Genomic DNA, 24,217 nt, shown 5'->3' with positions numbered 1-24,217 from the left:
AGCTAACACCTTTACTACCCATTCCCCAGCTTTGCGCAACCAACATTATTATATTAATATAACATTTAAACCTCTACATTTCTGCCTGTTTCTAAGCCACTACAGACAGTCTCCTATCACATGCATTTGTATTAGCTTTTCACAACAAGAGACTGCTTGTTCATGTAGGCAACATAGATAACATTGTGCTCTCTCCCTTGGAGTTGTGCAAGACACTTCACTAATTGGCTAAAATGCAAGTCAATAGATAATAAATTAATAGCCATGTGATCAGGGAGCTTTAAAGGAGGTTTAGATACAAAGTAAGCACAGAGGTTAAAAGTATATTAATATAACCATGTTGGCTGGATAATAAAGAGATTATCTTTTTAAACAATAAAAATGTTGGAGCAGACTGTCCCTTTAAATACACTTTTGAAACAGCTATATCTGTTATTAGAAGCATTTATGCTAATACATGTATGTTACAAAAATTATTCTATTCAAAACTGAAATGCATCCATGTGGATTCAAATTTTGTCTGAAAGTCCCTTTAAATGCTTGAAAATCTTACAGTACTCTGGCCCTTTAAGTAATTTAGTATAGCTATACATGGCAAATAGAGGAACGTTAGAATAAGATGTAATGCTATAAAGTTAGAGGGTGCACATTCATAAGTAATTTAGACAAGTGACTTTCTTCCTCAAAATAATTATTAATATGTGGAATAAACCTCCAGCGAAAGTGGAAGTGACAAATTACATAAAATAAATCAGTAATGCCTGGTAATTGTGTAAGTCGGTCCTGTGAAAAAATGAAGCCTATATTTTGCAGATAATATGGACAGACTAGATAGGCCTTGTGGTCTTGTCTGCCATCAAAGTCTGCATTACTATCATTCCGTACAACTAATTATTCCCTAGCAGACCCTTACTCAGCAACAGCACTCTTGCACCTTGATCATTTGATACTGCTGTAAAGCAGACTGCTAGCTACATTATAACAATGCTGCAAACACCACAGCGGTTAAAGGCATAGTGATCACCTTGTAATTACAACATTTTTCTGCAGTCTTCAAATAAATTAACATATCAGCAGAGTCTGCACATTATTAGAATAGGTTAATACCTTGTTTGCTGCCACTGTATTTTCAATGGTCAAACTCTGCTCACCACTTTACTTATTTGGAGGAGCCAATCCAGACATGAGCCTGGAGAAGAAAGGGCTTGCCACTGCCATTGTGTTAACAACATCTCCATTGGTTGGCTTCAGCAGAAATTAGGAAACTGGAAATTAGGAAGAGATGTGGCAAGGTTAGGCTTGTGACACCTGCCATAATGTGCTCTTTTGGTTTTCATAACTGGAAAATCCAAATTTTCAGACTTAAATCACAGGAAAAGGGAATAAAATAAATAAAGTCTATTCCAATATTTTTTACTATTCATAATTATTTTATATTGCAATCTCACAGTGTTTACTGTACCTTAAAATGATGAATTCACAAATTTTCTTACCAATGAAACTCAACTCCAGAGAATTGTATCATATATATATATATAGCAATAACATTTATCCTTTTAGGAATAAAACGCTGCACTCACCGGTCTTCATGAATATTCAATTTAATCTCATCAAATTAGCATTTTAAAAGTACAAATATTTGTACTTTTGAGATGCTAAATTGATGAGATTAAATTGAATATTTTCATGAAGACCGGTGAGTGCAGCGTTTTATTCCTAAAAGGATAAATGTTATTGATGTATTCAGTACACGCAGCACCCTGGCTGTTGTCAGTTTGTAACAGTGAGTGCACTTGAAATTGGACTATATATATATATATATATATATATATATATATATATTTGTACTAGGGTGACCAGATGTCCCGTTTTTAATGGGATTGTCCCTTTTTTAACAAGAGTATCCCATTTTTTAACTCTCTGTCCCATAATTTTGACACTTTTTTAATCATGACTGTTTACTTATTTCATTTGTATTATACATGCATTATGCTGGCACTGGTATTATTTTTATGTCCATCGGCTAGCAGCACTACAATATACAATATCTGAAGCTGTTAGCAGCTTTGCAGCCAGGAAACTACAGTTCCCAGCATGCTGCGGTGGTGGATACGAGTAAAAGAAGGCGAGAGAAGTCTGCACTACATTTTGGTTATTGGGAGTGGGGGCGGGTGGATTGTGAGTAAAGAGAGTGTTGAGCAGTAGAGATCGAGCTGATCTGCAGAGAGAGAGAGAGCAATTTAACATCAGCAAGCAGTTGAACATTGGTGAAAGAATTGAAAAGCAGAGACAGGACTGAACAGCAGAGATAGAAAGAGTTGAACAGCAAAGAGATTACTCTGTGAGTTTATGGTGAATAACTACTAATGTATTTTCTTGTGAAGTGACATCTGCTGTGAATATTATATTTATATTACCAAATGGGTTAGGGTGTGTAATGAGCGGTAGAAGAAACACAGTAAAACACAGTAAAATAAAAATGGCCATGAATAGATGTAGTGTTCTACCTAACCAACTTAAAAATTCACCAGTTACAACTGGTAGGAATTACAGTTGATTATCATTATACCTTATATATATTTATATCTGTATGTTTTCAGCAATTTTGCATGTGAAGTTGTTAATAGCTACAGGGGTCAAGTCCAGCGGGAACACATGGGAATCGAGTTCCTGCGCTATTTTTGCAGGTGGAACTAAGTTTCCCCTGCAAAGAGAATAGAAATGCTTCAGAAAACACTGCTCCTGATGGTGGGAGTAGCTGGACCATAGTCTGGTTAGAGAGATAGTGAGATCCTCTAGTAATGGACAGTAACACTTTCTACAATACACTAAATGCTAGCTTATCAGCGGTCCTGCTGTGTGATCAGGACAGTTGTCACTTTTGCTGTTTTTGCCAACCTATTATCAACTTCAACCTACCCTAAGGAGTTCATACTGTGAACAGAGGGAGGTATTGTTCTCATACTGATATTTGGGATTGGCCTGTAAGCTATTGGAAGATCTGCAAGATTACAAGTTACCATACTTGTATTTTAAAGTCTACAAGTTTAGATTTGACATCTACAGCACAAAATTGTTGCACTCCTTTGCGAGTATTTGACCTGTGACCTCACATGATGTTCTGACTAGTCACGTGCATCACTCTCCGCTCGGAACTGTTGGAAACACACAATCCCTCCAGATGTGGGGATACTCGCTGTGGGAAATCCTACACAAGGGATATCCAGGCACCAAGGAGTCAGCATTGAATGAGATTAATCCTCCAAAACACGAATAACTCGCCAAGGGGATTAAACACTTATAGGTGATCTGGTGGAACTAAGGTAAACTACTTCAACTAACTATTATCTCAGCCGCACTTTTGAAGGATTGCACCTGCACTTTTAGGTACATGACTTATTTTTTACTTCATTTATTTGGAACTTGGACACTATTTCCTTTTTTAATGCACATTACCTTTTAAAATAGTGGTTTTCAAGGGAGACGTCCAAGTGGATTAGAGTGGTAGCAGTATGCTTGTTGTTTTATCAGTAAATAAAATACTTTTAACATTTCCTTCCATTACATTGATTCAATTAAGTGTTAAGGATCAACTGTTACATGTATCTATTAATTTAAGGTTTGATATGTCCCATATATTTTACTTATATCCGTGCTTCTATAGCGCTGCTTCTATCTTTTTATTTTAAGGCTATGTAAATGTTATATCATGATCTTGATAAGGTTTGTGTGTGCACTCACTCTGTAGTAAAAAAAACAATGGTAATGGGATGCAAATTAAAATTATGGTTACAAGGTGTCTAAGTGCCGTTTTATTTTAACATTAACACGCATATCAAGTAAATGTGAGGCAAGCAACACTGGGAGAAGAAGCAGGAGGCATGAGGGCACAGTAACATTGAAAGCAACAACAGGTCACCTTTCACTTTGGGATGAAACTGGTACGGTTTAATCTGCAGTAAATACATTATCTTGCATAGACATAAATTGATAGACATTCAGACACCAACTTAGATAAACAGACTGCACATACTATTGGTGTATAAAATAAAGTAATTGGGCTTATCCTACTTCAAGATGTTTCACGAACACCTCTAATTGCAAGGACTATTTTCCTTTGTGTTTATACATGTATTTCCCTTGCATACCTCATCCCAGCTATCTTTGGAAGAACTAAAAGTAATTCCAATCAGAGAGAAAGCAGGAAGCTGGAAGGACATGACTCTTTCTTGCTTAATGAGCACATTTTTTTCTTTGGTGAAACACTGAACTTTTTTAAAAACAACTTTAAAGTAACTAAACTAGAAACACACGAACGCCTGTTTAATGTCAAGATCCAGGGTGTCCATACTTTTCTTTTAACTCACATGCTGCATAGCCAACTTAGCTTCAGTTCCTCACACCCTCCTTCCTGCCCTCTCCTTACTTTCTGGGGCAAGCTGAGACCTCTGTGTCTGACAGCATCTCCAGACTCCTCCTCTGTCACAGGGTCTCACTCACTTAAGTTGCAATAGTCGTATTTCTGCTGAGGGGAGTTAAATAACACCAGAGCAAGCCACACAGAAATGTAAGCACCATGTATTCTACACAGTGCGGGGTGATTACACAGCAAGAACGCTGACAAGCTTGCATTTAGTGTATTGTTGGAAGTGTTACTACCCATTACAAGAGGATCTGACTATCTCTCTAACCTGACTGTGCTCCAGCTCCTCCCACCAAGTTTCTCCTGCAAGAATAGTGCAGGAATTCCGCTCCCATGCGTTCCCACTGGACTTGACCACTGGATGTATGGATTTCCCCTGACATTAAATGGATAATTTACATCTATTATCTAATTTGCATTGTTCTCTAGGTGGGCTGATTGGCAGCTGCAAATATATGCCTCTTGTAATTGGCTCTCCCTATGTGCTTAACTAGCTCTAAGTAGTGCATTGCTGCTTCTTCAACATAGGATACCAAGAGAATAAAGCAAATTTGAAAACAGAAGTTAATTGGAAAGTTTTTTTAAAATTGTATGTTCGGTCTGAATCGTGAATTCTGTTCCTCTTCCCCCTGTCCTTAAACTACCAGTTTCAACAAAAAGTCATTGCTCTTACATTTCCTATTACTTCATTAAGCCACTGCTTGGAGTCTCTCCTGTTACCTCATATGACCACTTCCTAGTCCAAGTTAAATAAATATATAGGGCTAGATTGCAATGGTGCTCTATTGTTAGTGTGAGTTGCGATAACAATATCATGACCACGCTAACTTTAACACAGTATTACAATTAGAGATAAAATGCGACCGCTCAAGCGCAAACTAAAGCTACACTCATCTGGTTAGCGCGACTTAAGATCTTAAAAAAAATGTGTACCAAACACAACATAACTACATACACTATCTAATAAAAATTATTGATATAAATGTTAATAAAACATTTATTTTTATAAGGGTTCAAAGCTATATGGTATTTCACAAGGTGTTTGAATGGAAAGGCCTATAATGGATACATATATATATATATATATATACGTGTATAATATGTGTATTTACCTGTGTATTTCTGTGATCATATATTCATATACATACATATATATATACACATGTGTATATGTACATATGTATATAGTAGATAGAAGACAGCACTCACTGGTCTTAAATAATGCAAAAAAATGCTTTTAAGTAGGTGACGTTTTTTGGGAACACTCCCCTTCATCAATCTGATAAGGGGAGTGTTCCCAAACACGTCACCTAATTTAAAGCGTTCCCCCGAAACATGACTAAATTAAAAGCATTTTTTGCATTATTTAAGACCAATGAGTGCTGTCTTCTATCTACTATATTCTAACCTACATTCAGCATCCTGGCATTTGGAACCAGTTTGTGAGAGTGTACCTTCCTCTGCATCTATATATATATACTGTATATGCACACATAATTTGCAGCACTTTCCACTCAAATACCCTAAAACTGCAAAAAGCATTTTATAACATTTTTATATTTAATAATGTGTTTTTGGGTTTCATGTCTCTTTAATATATAAATTTCACATTCCAATTAGTGTACTCCTGTCAGGTTTTGTGCACATACAAAATAAAGGAGTAAACTAATTCTTCATGTGCACTAAGCCGCCATGAGTTATATTAAGGTGTGCTATGTATTTATTAAATATAAATATTGAAAAATATTAATAATTTATGTAAATAATTATTATAGATGTTCTTAAAAATTCTAAAAAAAATCATTAGAATATATATATTACAGTAACTGTAATATTTTTTTATAATTCTCATTATGTTTTCAATATTTTATATTTAATATTTCCATAATGCTCCTTAAGATAACTAATTCTTCATATCTGCAAACCCGACACAGCGTTAGACCTACAGTGTGATACCCGAAGCCCATTACACATATTTTACATTCCAATGTTCTTCACATAGAAGAAAATGTTCTTTTTATTTTAAAATATATGTTTCTTTATATATCTGATGATGTTAATGTAAAATATATACCTATATATCTATATGAATATATTTTTGTGCGCGTGTTCATGTATTCCTCCATAGAAGTCAATGAAGCAAAAAAGTTGAAAAAAACAACCTACTCTCCCACAAACACGATCGCATATTCTCAAGTAAGCTAACCAGAAATGAAAATATGAATATTTTACATTCCAATGTTCTTCACATACAAGAATATTTTCTATTGTCCATTAATACATATTTCTACATATACTGTATCTGATGGTATTTTGGTACAATATATATCTATACCTATATATATATACATACATGATTTTTTACAGGTATAGATATACAGACATATATAGGAATATCTATTTAAACATACTTAGAATTCCTATGTGAAGAACATTGGAATGTGAAATATTTACAGTAAATACACAGTATAACACTTTATTAAATATGAATACTGCATAAATATGCTTTTACATGTTTTCATCTTTTTACTGCAAAAGGCTCCAATGCACATATATATATATATATATATATATATATATATATATATATATATATATATATATATATATATATATATATATGTGTGTGTGTGTATACATATGTATTTATGTGTTTATATGTGTATATATGTCTGTAAATACATATAAACACATTTAAATACATAAAAACATATTTAAATATGTATATGTATGTATCTCAATTATAAAGCCCTTTGCAGTCCTTTTTCTTTCTAGGACCTAAGACATCATATCTTTGAGTCTTTATAACTTTTGTGTGCAATATTTTTTGTTTAAATAACTTGTACTAGATTGTGTTATTATGAGTGTAACTGTACTATGTAATGTATTTTGTTGTGTTTTGTGACACTTTTTTGTTTTGCAAAACAGTTAACCAGAGCTCTGCGGACCCGGTATTCATTCTAGCGTAAATTGTGATTGCACTTAACTGATCCTGATTACTTTCAACTTGTAATACGACACGATCAAACACCCACGATAAACCTCTTATCGCTCGCGTGTAACTTTTAGCGCTCCACTCATAATCTGGCCCATTGTGTATTGGTGAGAAGCGTATTTCCTATAGAAATTATTTTGTATTACAATATGCAACCATTCCCCAATAGTACTTCTTTAAATAACTTACAATAAAGTTTACTATTAGGATTAAGGATGGGGTACATATCCTGCACATTGTTAGATTTATGGTCAGGTTCTATTTTTAATACCTATTTTGGAATCCTCTATCCCATGATGCTCCACAATTTCCCATATATCATTGCTCTCAAGCAGGTTGTTCTTGAGGTCTGTGAGCTCTTGACGTATTTCCTGCAGCATCTCGGTGCTAGACTGGTGTTGACTAAACTCTTTGAACTGCCCAATAAAAGTCTGAACTTTGCATCCAAGATAAGAGGATGGGTCTTCTGCAATTTGTTGGATCCTGTTCCCAAGATGTTTCTCAGGGGATACAAAACCTGTTAGAACTGTGCTGACAGCCAGAAAACTGTGTCTGACAATGTCTCCAAGCCCATGAGGGTGCTTTCTCCTGCGGGGTGAAGAGTGGCAATCTTTTTCATCCTCAACACTACTTATAGAGGCAGAGTCCAGCTCAGATAAGGGAGGAAGTAGGAAGCTATCAGAGGAGATGAGAGAAGTTTCAGAGTTTGATTTTTTTAAGGACACTTCTGCTACATGTTCAGCTTCAATCCAAGAGACTCTGTGAGGAAAATGTAGCTTTTTTTCTTCAGTTTTATTATCAACCTTGTGAGCTTCTTCCAACTTTGTTGTGTCCTTTCGGAAACCTGTACATTCCACCTTAGTTTGATCTTTAGATTCACTCCCTGGTGTCACTGCAAATGTCCTTACAATATTTGTGTCCTCTTGGTGTGTGTCCGATGGTTCATTTACATTGTGGACATTTTTTGATTCCTCCTCCTGTTGCTGTGGAAACTCTCTATATGCATCATCCATTCCCAGTTTTTTAAATATGTCTAAATGCCATTCTGTTTCATCCTGATTGTTTTCTTCTTTGTCTATGGAAGTGATAAAATTACAGAAGAGGTTAATATCATAATATGTTAATGATTTCATATACAAAACTATATAATAATGGCATATTTAAGAGGTAATGGAAGTCAAAATTAAACTTTCAAGATTCAGATAGTGTACATTTAACAAAAAAAAAACCCTCTCCAATTTACTTCTGATATCAAATTGACTTATTTATTGGGTCTCCTTTGTTGAAAAAACTTAGCTCCCTTCAGTGAGCATACTGAGGTAGGCTTAGGTAGGCTTAGGAGCATCGGTGACTTAAGATGAAAGTGAAATTATCTTTTGTTTTCAAATGTGCTTTGTTCTCTTGTTATCCCTTGTTGAAAAAAGAATATGCACATATCATACACTAGTGGGAGCTAGCTGCTGATTGGTGTCTGCACACATTTGTCTCTTGTGATTGTCTAACTATATGTGTTCAGCTAGCTGCCAGTAGAGCAATGTTATTCCTTCAGGAAAGGATAACAAGAGAATTAAGCAAATTTGATAATAGAAGTAAACTGGAATATTGTTTAAAATGGTATGTTCTATCCAAATCAAGAAATAAAATGTTGGGGTTTTCTATCCCTTTAACATCAAAATATGCTAATTATCTTATAGTCAATAATATTTTTTGATTTCTTGCAAAATCTTCCACTTTTACCTATATTAGCTTCAACATACAACTTGAGACCATCATATGAAATATATTTCTCCTGAACTATAGAATTAGAGGTATGGACGTTGTTAGAGTGGTCATTAGGAACTGAAACTCTAAGTCATCTCAGTATAGCCATGAGTCTTTTCATGGTTTACTGGTGCAAAGCATAATTATGGTGGTCTACTAGTGGCTATGCAAATATAAAAGTGTTAATGTGTAAGTGTGACTGTAATATAAGTCCTTGTATAAGTGGTAATATGTAAACACTAATACCAAGATTGATCAATTTGCGAGCGGACAGGATTCACAACCTGTCCACACTTGATCGCAAATTGTGGGGTGGATATGTTCCCCATATTTATCATTGCACAAAGGAACACTCCTGCAATGCTTCCCCCTACCCTCACACAACTAACTGCATGAGAGAAGGGCTTGTCAATCACCCCCAACTTAAGTTTGGCAGAGAGAGTTTATGAAGCAGAGGTTTAAACTGCTGCCTCATAAATATCAGTTGCAGACTCAAATGAGCGCGCTTACAACCAACTGAGGCATTCGTCTTGTCATAAATCTTGCCCTATGTATGATTACCTAGGGGGGTGCTGTATAGAAAATAACCAAGAATAATCCAAGAAAGGCAAAGTCCAGTTAGGGGTCACTGAGTTTAGTTTTGGGTTCTATGCCCACTTATTTAGCCAAGTAAAATCCCTTGCAAATGGGCAACAACATATGGAGGTCTGTAAAAGGAAATAGAAATAAGAATGGAAATTGTTGTTTCCCTGGATGAACATCTATCACCTATACAGGAAAATCATACAAAACTATCAAAATAAACCTTGAACTGCCTCATTTCACTGGAGAAGCTACAATTTACATGACAAGCTACGTCACACCTTGTGTCTCCTCACACTCCTCGACTTGTAGGCTCTATGGGACAAGGCCCTCCTCCTTTTGTGTTGATTTGTTTTACTCTGACAGTAGTAAAATAATTCTTCATCGGCTAGATTACGAGTTTTGCGTTATGAGTAAAAAAGCAGCGTTAAGGCTCATAATGCTGCTTTTTTACTACCGCTGCTATTACGAGTCTTGTAGGTACAGCTGTCCCGCACACTTTTTTGGCCTTACCGCAAATCAACTTACTTTTTTCAATGGGACTTCAATAGCGCCGGTATTACAAGCTTTTTTTTTTTAGGCCAAAAAGTGAGCGGTACAGCCTATCCCGCAAGATTCGTAACGCATTCTAAAGTCAGTAGTTATGAGTTTTACACTAAAAAGCTGTAGCATAAAACTCATAACTAGAGTGCTACAAAGTACACTAACACCAATAAACTACCTATTAACCCCTAAACTGAGGCCCTCCCGCATCCCAAACACTAAAATAAAATTATTAACCCCTAATCTGCAGCTCACAACATTGCCGCCACTATAATAAACATATTAACCCTTAAACCGTTGCACTCCCGCATCGTAAACACTAGTTAATATTATTAACCCCTAATCTGCTGTCCATAACATTGCCGCCACCTACATTAAATTTATTAACCCCTAATCTGCCGCCCCCAATGTCGCCGACACTATACGATATTTATTAACCCCTAAACCTAAGTCTAACCCTAACCCTAACACCCCCTAACTTAAATATAATTAAAATAAAGCTAAATAAAACCTACTATCATTACCTAAATAATTCCTATTTAAAACTAAATACTTACCTATAAAATAAACCCTAAGCTAGCTACAATATAACTAATAGTTACATTGTATCTAGCTTAGGGTTTATTTTTATTTTACAGGCAAGTTTGTATTTATTTTAACTAGGTAGAATAGTTACTAAATACTTATTAACTATTTACTAACTACCTAGCTAAAATAAATACAAATTTACCTGTAAAATAAAACCTAACCTAAGTTACACTAACACCTATCACTACACTACAATTAAATAAATTACCTAAATTAAATACAATTAACTAAATTAAATACAAATACCTAAATTACAAAAACAAAGAAACACTAAATTACACAAAATAAAAAACAAATTACAAGATATTTAAACTAATTACACCTAATCTAATAGACCTATCAAAATAAAAAAGCCCCCCCAAAATAAAAAAAAAACCCTAGCCTGAACTAAACTTAACTACCAATAGACCTTATAAGGGCCTTTTGCGGGGCATTGCCCCAAATAAATCAGCTCTTTTACCTGTAAAAAAAAAATACAAACAACCCCCAACAGTAAAACCCACCACCAACAAAACCAACCCCCCAAATAAAACCCTAACTAAAAAAACCTAAGCTCCCCATTGCCCTGAAAAGGGCATTTGGATGGGCAATGCCCTTAAAAGGACATTTAGCTCTATTGCAGCCCAAAGCCCTAACCTAAACATAAAACCCACCCAATAAACCCTTAAAAAAAACCTAACACTAACCCCTGAAGATCCACTTACAGTTTTGAAGAGCCGACATCCATCATCAACGAAGCCGGGAGAAATCCTCAGCGAAGCGGCAAGAAGTCCTCAACAAAGCCAGGATAAGTCTTCATCCAAGCCGGGAGAAGTGGTCCTCCAGACAGGCAGAAGTCTTCATCCAGACGGCATCTTCTATCTTCATCCATCCGGCGCAGAGCAAGTCCATCTACAAGACATCCGGTGCGGAGCATCCTCTTCTGCCGACGACTACCCGACGAATGAAGGTTCCTTTAAGTTCTACGCTCACTTCTTGCCTTTTAACGCTGGGTTTATAAAAACCTGTAATACCAGCGCTGTAGGTAAGTGAGCGGTGACAATAACGTGCAAGTTAGTAATGCACCCCTCATAATACAAAACTCGTAATCTAGCCGCATGTGCGCTAAATCCACATTAAAACACATTACAAATAAATCAAAATGATATTGTATGTGACTGGAAAGGTTTAAAAGTGTATATATCTGACTGTCTATATAAGTGTATACATGTGTACTTATGTGTTTATATGTGCAAATATGTGTTTTGTGCAACTTTTTTTAACCCTAAGGAGACGATTTATCAAGGGCCGAATTTTGAGGCATCTTGCAATACTGTTGCCGAGTGCCGGGACCTGGATTGATCACTCCCCATGAGTGATCACTTCCAGTATCGCTCCACATGAAGCCCGGCAGTCTAGCAGAGCATCGGAAGCGATCGAACAGGCTTCCGATGCTCTGCTTGTGTGCTGAGTGCCTCTGTGGGTCGAGGCACTTAGTAAGTAGTAAAATAATAAAAAAAAATTATATATATATATATTTTTTTTTTTTTTAAATAAAAGCCCCATATAGCCCCTACCCCCATGTGGCTTCAAAGATGGCAATGCCCAGTGCATCATGGGGCTTCTGGGGATGTCCCTAGCCTGCCTCATCATAGGGGCAGGCTAGGGTCATCCAATCTGAGCTTGCCTCTATAATTTAATTTTTATTTTTATTTTTTTTATTTTAATTTTTTTATTGAGAAAAGTTTTGTTACAAAACAATTGGTGCAGTGGTACTTTACTGTATTACATCAAGCATTAAATAACCTGTTAACAACATTTTTTTTTTTTTCCCCTCTTACATCCATAAATGGTAAAGGGATGTTTAGCATCCGCACAATACATCCAATATATACTTTATACATTCTTTCATCCAGCTTACTACCTCTGCAGAGTGAACCACTATACTCTTGTTAACATAAGTTAATTCAGTAGTATTCTCATTTTTTGATTATATTAATCTTGGTTATTTCTCTAAATGGGTTACTAAAAAAAAGAAAAATCTTAATAGCACATCCTTTCTCTTGATGTGTTTGGCTATTAGATATCTCATAAACTATAACATAATAAAAAAAAAAAAAAATAGGTTAGTCTTACAACTCCCCCTCTCCATCCCTCTCCCTTCCTACGCCCTCCAGCTCCCCCTGAGTTGTTCCTCTTGAATATATATAGAGTTTTCGAATGGTTTAATAATAATTTGTTGTATTGCAGGATCTAATGATTTTATATATAACTCCCATTTAGTCATAAATTTTGCTATTTGTTTTTCCGACTGACTATCTGTATCAAATTGCTCGTAAATCATTTGCTGTTGTATTCGCCTCAAGAGAATCTTTATACTCAAGTTCTTTTTGGAATTCCATTCACATAATATCATATTCCTAACAATTAAAATTATAGTATTTAATAAATGAGTACATGACCCGTATACTACCCCTTTTGCTAGGAAGAGAACTTCCTTCGGAGTGATGTCCACGTTAATTTTACATTTTTTTATCAACCAATAAGTTATTTTTAGCCAAAAAGTGTTAATTTTGGGGCATGAATACATACAATGTACTATATCTGCTCTTTCATATCTACATCTCTTACAAAAACTATTTTGGGGATTACCCCACTTAGCTAACACATAAGGGGTTAGGTAAACATGATGCAGTATTTTAACTTGTGACTCTCTCCAGCTAGATAGTAAAGTGGCTTTTTTTGTTCTATTTATACTTCCTCTTAAATCCTCCTTAGTTATTTCAAGCTCTGGTAGAATTCTCAGCCATTTATTGATTGATTCATATATGTATTTTATCCTAATTTGATTGTTAAGTTTATTGTATAATGCTGAGCAACTAGTGTTCCCTTGTGAGAATATATTCAATATGGGAGTCAAATTGTGCCAGTTGTTCTTCATGTAAATAACCCTTCCTAATGAATTACAGTAGTGTCTCAATTGAAGATATATGTAGAATTGTGAATTCTCCCAGCCATACATAGCTTTTAAGTAGTTGAAGTCCCAAATACATTTCTTCTGGTTATCAATTATCTGGTATAAATAGGTAAAACCTCTTTCCTGCCAGCGTTGACATACTTCAATATTAATCATTACCTCAGGATTCCCTATTAACGGTAAAAAATTTGAAAAATGGAAATCTATTTTAAGAATCTTGCATATTTTTTGCCAAGCTATTATAAGATTTTTTATGTTATCCAATTTTTTCACCCTATCTGGCAACCTATTATAATCTATATGTATTAAAGAGTTTAGACTATAAGGTTTTACTATATTTTCTTCTAATTCTAAGTCTACGATCTTGTTATTGTTAGAGATCCAAGCTAGTACTATTTTAACCAAGAACACCTGGTTATATAAATTTAGGTCAGGTAGCCCCATTCCACCTCAATCATTTGCGATGGACAATTTTGAGTATGATATTTTAGCTTTTTTATCTTTCCAACATAGTTGGATTACTGCCTTCTTGATGCAAGCTAGATCCTTATTTTTAATTTTTAGTGGTAAGTTTTGCATTAAATATAAAATTTTAGGTGTTGTAATCATCTTAAACATATTAATTTTCCCTGCAAGGGTTATAGGTAAGTGTGACCATCTCTTAACTTCCTCTATAATTTTAGCAAATAAAGGATCATAGTTTAACTTGTACCAGTCGCCTGGTGTTATAGATAGAGAAATTTATTCCCAAATACTTTATAGATGTATCTGCTACTGTAAACTTTGGGTTTATAACCGAGCCCTTCTGTTTTAATAACCAGAGAATCTCTGATTTTGGTATATTAACTCTGTACCCCGAGAATGACCCAAATGTTTCTATCATTTCCGTTATTAATGAGATCTGTGTTTTAGAATTTCTTACAAATAATAACATATCATCCGCATATGCTGCTACTTTTATTTGAATGTCCCCAATCCTTATACCTTGAATTGTTCCTCTAATTTGTGTCATTAATGGTTCAAGAGCCAAGTCAAATAATATTGGTGAGAGGGGACACCCCTGTCGGGTACCTCTAAACATTTCTATGTATTCTGATTGTTGGCCATTTATACAAAAAGCAGTTTTTGGGGAGGAATATAAGTTCTTGATGCATTCCAAAATATTGCCTTTAAACCCAAACATTCCCAATGTATAGAAAAGATGATCCCATTCTACCGAGTCAAAGGCTTTATGTGCATCCAAAGTTAATAACAATAAATCCTCTCCTTTTTAAATAAGTTTATCCTTGTTAGCCCATACGTATGAGATAACATTTGTAACTCTTCTAATATTATAGAAAGATGATCTACCATTAATTAATCCTGATTGATCTGAGTGTATTAAAGTCGAGATCACTTTTTGTAGCCTGTCAGCTAAAATGCTTGTCAGTATCTTTAAATCCGAGTTTAATAGTGAAATTGGTCTGTAAGAGGCCATATCTTGATAATCTTTCCCTGGTTTAGGTAAAAATATAGTAGTAGAGTCCATAAACCTGTCTATTTTTGATTCCTGAAGGGGAGAAAATACATAGTTATAAACCCTTTGCAAAATTGGTGCTATTTCTATATTCATTAATCTATAGAACTCGTTTGGGAGATCATCCGGACCACTAGCTTTATTTACCGATAGAAATTTGATCTTCCCAACTATTTCCTCCAACTTTATCGGGCGATTCAACCCTTCTAATTGGTCTATAGAAACTTGAGGTACTCTGACTTTCTCCCAAAACTTCCTTTTATTTTCCAAATTTATTCCCTGTGTTCTATATATATCTGAATAATATTCTTTAAAAGCTTTTAAAATTCCTTCTTGGGAAGATATATTAATATCATCTTTTTTAATATTAGCTATAACAGTTTTTTTCTTGTTTATTTTATTTAGACCAGCCAGATATCTGCCAGACTTGTTACCAAATCTTTGGAATCTACTTTTACCCCTAATGTCCTCTTGCGTAGACCTTTGCATTAAAAATAGGTTCCGTTGCTTATTTGCCAGTATATATTTATTCCAATTCTCTATGGAGGCATCTCTTAGATATTGATTGTATGCGTTATTTAAGGTATTTAATAGCTGTAAATCACGTTTGCCTAACTTCTTTTTCTTATAGGCCATAAATGTGATCATTTCTGATTTTAAGACTGCTTTTGCAGTTTCCCAGTATAATAATGGTTCCCCTATATGTTGGCTATTAGTGTTCTCAAATTTCTTTAACTTATTCTTTAAAAAGTTAAGAAATTCTGTATTTTCTGCCAGATATTTGGGAAAGAAAAAATTATTCCTTTTCTTAATTCGGGATCCATATACTAGGCCTATCGGAGCATGATCTGAGAGAGTTATAGGGTATATAGTTGTATCTGTAATTGTTGGTATTAAATTTTTTGAGACCAATAGTAGGTCTATCCTTGAGTATGACTTATGGGTTTTTGAGATACACGTATATTCCCGGACTCCCGGGTTCCTATATCTCCATAGATCACACACTCCTATATTGGCAAATATATCTTTAAAAATCTTAGTCTCTCTTCGAGAATTTCTACCTACCTTCTTATTATTCCCAGACTGAAATCTATCTACTGGCATTCTAGGAACCATATTAAAATCCCCTCCCAAGATTATTTTTGTGTCTAAGTATTTCATTAATTTACACTGAAGTTCATCCCAAAATTTTTTATTGTACTCATTGGGCCCATAAACATTACAGATTGTGAAGATTTCAAAATTAATTTCTATTTTGATAATAACTATATGTTCGTTGTCTTCTATATTTTTTTCCAAAATTCTATAGTTTAAATTTTTATTAATGAGTATAGCTACCCCTTTCTTCCTTGCTTTGCAGTCAGTTGCTATAATTTCACCTATCCAATTACACTTTAATTTCATATTTTCCGTCTCCTTTAAATGGGTCTCCTGAATTAAGGCAATATCTGTACCTACTGTTTTCAAATATTTTATTATAGCCTTCCTCTTGATAGGGGATGTTATCCCACCAACGTTCCATGAAATTATTTTAATTTTTTCCATTACTTTGCTGTGTGGCTGTTAAGTGTATATTCATGTAGTATTGGAGTACAAGTATATTTTAAGTCATCCAACTAACCATAAGTAGGGGAGCTAGGAGGGAGCACAAGGCGGGAGGAGGGAGAAGAAGAAAAAAAAAAAAAAAAAAACCCTAACCGATAAATAAACAAATTTGCATTCAACACTTGTTTCCCTTTAAATTTAAAATTTATACTCATATTTAAACTCATACAGTATATAACCAAGATTTTCAAAACCCCTAGATTCTTATATTTATTCCAACTCATCACTTTATCTTTAAACCATTTTAAAAAAATGCTTAACTTCTTCTGGGTCTTCAAAGACCTTTACACCTTTTTCACCTATATATTTCAATTTTGCTGGGTATATAACCACTGCTTTATGCCCTGCTGCTATTAGGCTTGTACACAAGGGGGTCATTTTTTTTCTCTTATTCAGTGTTTCCATAGAGTAATCACTAAACATTAACAACTTTTTACCCTCAAATTCCAAGCTACCTTTCTTCCTGTATAAGTTCATCATTTTAACTTTATCTTGAAAGTCTAGGAATTTAGCAATTACTGATCTAGGTTTTTGCTCGGTGGGGTTCTGTCTTATTGCTCCTATTCTGTGAACTCTTTCTATCCTTAATGGTAATTCTTTCTCTTCAACCCCTAGTATCCTGGGTAGCTGTATTGACATAAATTCCTGTAGACTCTTATCAATTCCCCCTTCTTGTAGGCCTATGATTCTTACGTTGTTTCTACGTGCTCTATTTTCTAGATCTTCAATTTTTGCGCATAACTCCAAAATCTGACTACTATTCTTATTCTGTATCTGTTCTAATCACTTTGTGGTCCATAATCCAGAAGTCTCTTCCCAGCCTGTGGGTCCGACTTGATCTTTTGTTCCAGCTTCCACTCCGAGTGTTAAGCTGTTATCTCCTCCGTTAGGCTTCTACTGGGCCGACTTGCTCCCCTAGTTGTACCCATTTCTCCACGCTGTGGTGTTTGTTGCGTTGCGGTTACTTGTTTGCTGTATACGCCGCTGTAGATTTACACCAGCTGATGCATCGCACGTGTTCCTAACGGCTAGTAGTGATGTGCCGTATAGTAGAAAAGGGGGTGTCTGGGCAAATAGACACTATAGCCTGATATATAGAGATCCAACTGCTTAATACTGCTCTCCCTTTCCCGGGTGCAGTTTTTCAGGCCCGCTAAACTTGTGGCCAAGAATCTAGCAGTTTACTGGGATCTTCCAGGACGCTCATGCTGAGCGATGCACCAGCACATCCATTAGCTGGCTCCTCCTACCGGAATTCCGTCACCATAATTTAATTTTTAATAATAAAATATCCCATTGTTTTACTCTGACCAGGGTGGATCTCCCTCCCTCTCCTCACTTGCATTTTTGTGGGAGAGAGAGAGAGAGATCTGTGTTTAGGAAAGACAGATTTAGCTAATATATTTGTTAAAAATTGTGAGACCCAAAGGTTCTTTTCAGAGCCATTAACCCCTAGCTTGCCAGTGGTCATTATAAATCACTGGCAGTAGCACAGCTGAACTTTTTTGCTCTATGTGCATTTTTTTAGGGGTTAATTTTTTTATAGTAATTGTTTTGTGAGACCCAAAGGCTCTTTTCAGAGTCATTTAGTTAATTTAAATTTAAATTTTGTGTTGATTTTTTTTTAGTATTTTTTTTCTGTGGCAGATAAAAATAAATAATGTCCCAGAGAATATATAGTGCTGAGGAGGCGTATGCCATTCTTGCATCAGAGTCAGATGCCTCTATGTCTGACTCCGACCCCAATTTTGACCCTGCCATATGCTCAGATACATCATTAGATTCAGTCTCAACTGATAGTGATGTATCAGTGGCTGATAGCCCCCCTGCCTGAAAGAGACGTGTTGCTCCAGCTGGCATTGCTGCTGAGGAGTGGGTAGTGCCTCATCACCAGAGGCCAGAAATCCCACCCTCCACTGCAAATCCTAGCATCAATATGGATGTCACAGAATTTAGCCCCCAACAGTTTATGGAGGTGTTTCTCTGCGATGATGTATTAGGGAACATTGACGCCCAAGCTAATTTATATGCCAATCAGTTCTGTGCTGCAAAGCCTGACTCATATTTGGCAAAGCAACAATGGGCCCCCACCGATGTGCCAGAATTTAAAAAATTCTGGGCATTGACTATGCTGATAGCCATCATAAAGAAACCCTCCCTTCACTCCTACTGGAGCAGTAGCCCCATCTGCTCTACCCCCATTTTCTCCCAGTGTATGTCGAGGAAGAGGTATGAAATAATTCTACATTTCATGCACTTCAGCGACAACAGCCTGTGCCCCCCTAGGGAGCATTCCCAATTTAAGAGGCTGTATAAAATCCACCCGCTGATTACCCACTTTGCTGCCAGTTATGCAGAGGCTTATACACCTGGAAGGAATATATGCGTGAATGAATCCCTGATGAAGTATAAGGGAAGGCTGGGATTCAAGCAGTATATTCCTTCCAAGCGCTCCAAGTATGGGGTAAAGGTGTATAAGCTCTGTGAGAGTGAGACTGGGTATACTCAGGCCTTCTGGGTGTACGAGGGAAAGGATATCCACCTTGACCCTCCAGGTTGCCCAGAACATATGGAAACCAGTGGCAAGATTGTCTGGGACCTGATATATTACCCCTGATGAACAAAGGGTACTACTTGTATTTAGATCATTTCTATAAAGTTTCCTTTTGTTCAAGCTTGCGGTACAATTAGAAAGAACCGTGCAGGTTACCTAGGACAACTTGCATCTAACCGGCTACGAAGGGGGGAGACCTCAGCTCTGCGCCAAAAGGAGCTGTTGGCAGTTAAGTACAGAGACAAGAAGGATGTATACCTTCTTACCACCATCCACACAGAGTGGACTGTGGAGGTCTCTGTACGTGGCAGATCTGAAAGCACAATGATAACCAGCATATGGGTGGGGTTGATCTGGCAGATTAGCTGCTGCAGCCCTACCTAATTATGCGGAAGACAAGGGCCTGGTACAAAAAGGTTGCAATTTACTTAAAGGGACAGTCTAGGGACAGTCTAGTCAAAATTAAATTTTCATTATTCAAATAGGACTTGTAATTTTAATCAACTTTCCAATTTACTTTTATTATCAAATTAGCTTTGTTTTCTTATTATTCTTAGTTGAAACTAAACCTGGGTAGGCTCATATGCTAATTTCTAAGCCGTTGATGGCTGCCTCTTATCACATGTTTTTTCAATTTCTTTTCACAACAAGAGAATGTGGGCCATATAGATAACACTGTGTTCAGGCACAGGGAGTTATTTAAGAGTTAGCACAACACAATGCTAAATGCAAGTCAATAGATTTTATATAGTCACAGTCATGTGATCAGGGGGCTGTCAGAAAAGGCTTAGATACAAGGTAATCACAGAGGTAAAAAGTATATTAATATAACTGTGTTGGTTATGCAAAACTGGGGGATGGGTAATAAAAGGATTATATATCTTTATAAACAATAAAAATTATATTGTAGACTGTCCCTTTAATGCAACCCACAACACTATTTTGTTGTTCAAAAAAGCAAACCCCGGAATTAAACTGACTTTTTTAGTTTCAGCTCCAGATCTTTTGGGGGATTTTGTACCAAGATGCACCTGACCCCTGGGCGGTGATGGGAGAGAGCAGAGTTGGGGGCTACCCATTTTATTTTTTGCAGCAAAGCAGAAACCTTAATAAAAATGCAGAGTCTGTACCAAGAGGGGGCAGAGAAAGGACACCATATATTACTGTCCTGATTACCCTGGACAGCCTGGACTCTGCATTGGGTACTGCTTCAAGCGGTATCATAAAATGGTCCAATTTAAAAAAAAAAAAATTTGCGGTTCAGTTTTTTTGTTTTTGTTTTGGTTATGTTCACTGTTAGAGTTTTTGTTTTTTGTTTTACTTTTACTGTGCCAGATATTTACATTTCACTACTCTATTTTTTATAAGTTCTAAAATTGGTGCTGTATTTTACCAAAACCCCTGTCAAACCTATGCATGGGGGGCATGGGTGTACTCAGGGGGCCTTGCAGAAAACAACCTGGAGTGTTTTTTTGCAATAACTTACAACAGTCTGTCCTAAATTATAGTCAAAAAGCAATGTGTGTGTAAAAAAGCACTCCATATACAATACCTTGGGGTGTCAACATTTCAAATATATACACTTTCATGGCAATGAATAAAACTGGAGTATGCCATAGGCCCCAAACTAAAGATAGGCCTATCAGAAGAAATACTCTCACTTTTAACTCAAATTACAAGTCATAAAATTGTAACAGAACCTGTCCAAAATCCTGGAAAACCTATGCATGGGGGGCATAGGTGTACTCAGGAGGTCTTGCAAAACACAACCTGAAGTGGTTTTTTTTTGCAATAACTTAGAACAGGCTCTCCTAAATCACAGCCAAGAAGTGTATGTGTAAAAATAAAAATAAAAATTTCTCCATTTTTTCCTCCATTTTTTTTTGTTAAAACAGTTGCATCAAAGGCATCAAAACACCCAATATACAATACATTGGGGAGTCAACCTATGAAATATATGCACGTTCATGGCAAGCAAATAAATTGGTGTATGTAAAAAGGCCCAGCAAAAGAAGATAGGCAAAGAAGGTATGTTAAATTTGACAAACTCACAAACACATGTCAGAAGTTTGGCAATGCAAACCCCAAACAACCCAACAAACCTATGCATAGGTGGTGTCACTGTACTCAGGAGATGTCACTGAACAAATATTGGGGTATTCTTTGGCAGTAGCACATAACAGGAACTGATAATCCATGCCTAAAGTTCAATGTGTGTGAAAAATAACACAAAACAATGACTACCCAAAAGTTTGACAAAGACTGGTGGTTGAATTAGTGCATGGAAAATGTTAAAATACCAGCATTTCAACTACCCTAGAGTGTCTACTTTTCAAAAAGATATGGTTTGATGGGGGCAAATTTGGAAAAAGTATACAAAGAAGACCAAGTTGCAGCCTTGCAAATCTGTTCCACAGAAGCTTCATTCTTGAAAGCCCAACAAGAGGAGACAGCCCTCGTGGAATGAGCTGTAATTACCTCAGGGGGCTGCTGACCAGCAGTCTCATAAGCAAAATTAATCATACTTCTCAACCAGAAGGAAAGAGAAGTAACAGAAGCCTTCTGACCCATGAGCTTACCAGAAAAACAAACAAACAAGGCAGAAGATTAGCAAAAATCCTTAGTCGCCTGTAGATAGAATTTTAGAGCACGCACAACATCCAAATTGTGCAACAAACGTTCCTTATGAGAAGAAGGATTAGGACAAAGAGAAGGAACAATAATCTCCTGATTAATATTCCGAACCAAAACCACCTTAGGGAGAAAACCCAATTTAGTACGAAGAACCGCCTTATCCGCATGAAAAATAAGGTAAGGTGAATCACACTGCAAAGCCGAGAGTTCAGAAACTCTCTGAGCAGAAGAGATAGCAACAAAACCTTCCAAGATAACAACTTAATATCTATGGAATGCATTGGCTCAAACGGAGCCTGCTGCAAAACCTTAAGAACAAGGTTAAGGCTCCAAGGAGGAGCAACAGGTTTAAACACAGGCCTGATTCTGACCAAGGCCTGAGAAAAAGAACGAACATCTGGCACATCAGCCAGATGCTTATGAAGCAGAATAGATAAAGTAGAAATCTGACCCTTCAGAGAACTGACTGACAAACCTTTCTCTAGACAATCCTGGAGAAAAGACAAAATTCTAGGAATCCTGACCCTACTCCAAGAGAAACCCTTTGAATCACACCAATGAAGGTATTTACTCCATACCTTATAGTAAATCTTATGAGTTACAGGCTTGCGAGCCTGCAACATGGTCTCAATGACCGACTCAGAAAACCCACGCTTAGAGGCCTATTTATCAAAGGTCTATCGGACCTGATCCGACAGTGCGGATCAGGTCCAACAGACATCGCTTAATGCGGAGAGCAATACGCACTCCGTATTCAGCATTGCACCAGCAGCTCTTGTGGCCGCCAGCAGGGGGGTGTCAATTGGGTTGAATTGTGGTGATGTCTGCCCGCCTCAGCAGAGCAGGCGGACAGGTTATGGAGCAGCGGTCTTTAGACAGCTGCTCCATAACTTGCGTTTCTGGCGAGTCTTCAGACTCGCCAGAAACACGGGCCCTCAAGCTCCATTCGGAGCTTGATAAATTGGCCTCTTAGCCAGAACTAAGCATTCAATCTCCAAGCAGTCAACTTCAGAGAAGCAAGATTTGGATGAAGGAAAGGACCCCGATCTAGAAGGTCCTTCCTCAGAGGTAACCCCCAAGGTGGCAGATATGACATTTTCACTAGGTCTGCATACCAGGCCACGCAGGAGCTATTAGAATAACCAATGCTCTCTCCTGTTTGATACGAGCAATGACTCATGGAAGGAGCGCAAACGGAGGAAAAAGATTTGCTAGACTGAAAACCCAAAGGAACCTCCAGAGCATCTATCAGAGCGGCCTGCGGATCTCTTGACCTTGAACCATACCTTGGAAGTTTAGCATTCTAACATCTGAGGGTTAACCTGGAGAACACCTCTCCGGGATGAAATGTCTGTCTGCTCAGAAAAACTGCCTCCCAATTGTCCACTCCTGGAATGTGGATAGCAGATAGGCAACAATTGTGAACTTCCTTCCACTGAATAATCAAAGCTACCACCTTCATGGCTAAGGAACTCCAGGGTCCTTCCCTGGTGGTTGATGTAAGCCACTGAGGTGATTTTGTCAGACTGGAATCTGATAATCCGGGCTAAAGACAACTGAGGCCAAGCCATCAGAGCATTGAAAATCGCTCTCAACTCCAAGATATTTATGGGGAGAGCAGACTCCTCCTGAGTCCATAGACCCTGCGCCTTTAACGAGTCCCAGACTGCTCCCCAGCCTAGCAGACTGGCATCCGTGGACACAATCACCCACGAAGGTCTCTGAAAGCATGTGCCTTGAGACCGATGCTCCTGAGAGAACCACCATGGGAGAGAGTCTCTTGTCGACTGATCTAGAACTATCCTCTGAGACAGATACGAAAGATGTCCATTCCATTGTCTGAGCATGCATAACTGCAGAGCTCTCAGATGGAATTGAGCAAAGAGAATGATGTCCATGGAAGCGACCATCAGACCAATAACCTCCATACATTGAGCTACTGATGGCAGAACAGTAGAATGAAGAGAGAGGCAAGAGGAATGAATTTTGGATTTTCTGACCTTTGTCAGAAAAATATTCATAGATAGGGAATCTATAATGGTCCCTAAGAAAACCACCCT

General features: G+C 36.9%; 1 protein-coding gene across 1 annotated transcript in view; it reads right to left on the bottom strand.

Annotated features, from left to right (window-relative positions):
* LOC128653307 (uncharacterized) overlaps positions 1-24,217 on the bottom strand; it is an 83,399-nt gene that overhangs the window by 25,685 nt on the left and 33,497 nt on the right. Inside the window, exon 3 of the mRNA XM_053706515.1 lies at positions 7,690-8,493. Within this exon, the coding sequence (XP_053562490.1) occupies positions 7,690-8,493 (804 nt within the window). The remainder of the gene's footprint in view (positions 1-7,689; positions 8,494-24,217) is intronic.

The sequence above is a fragment of the Bombina bombina genome, chromosome 3 (genome assembly GCF_027579735.1).
Source record: "Bombina bombina isolate aBomBom1 chromosome 3, aBomBom1.pri, whole genome shotgun sequence".
Lineage (NCBI taxonomy): Eukaryota > Metazoa > Chordata > Amphibia > Anura > Bombinatoridae > Bombina > Bombina bombina.
This window is presented reverse-complemented; position numbering and strand designations above follow the sequence as displayed.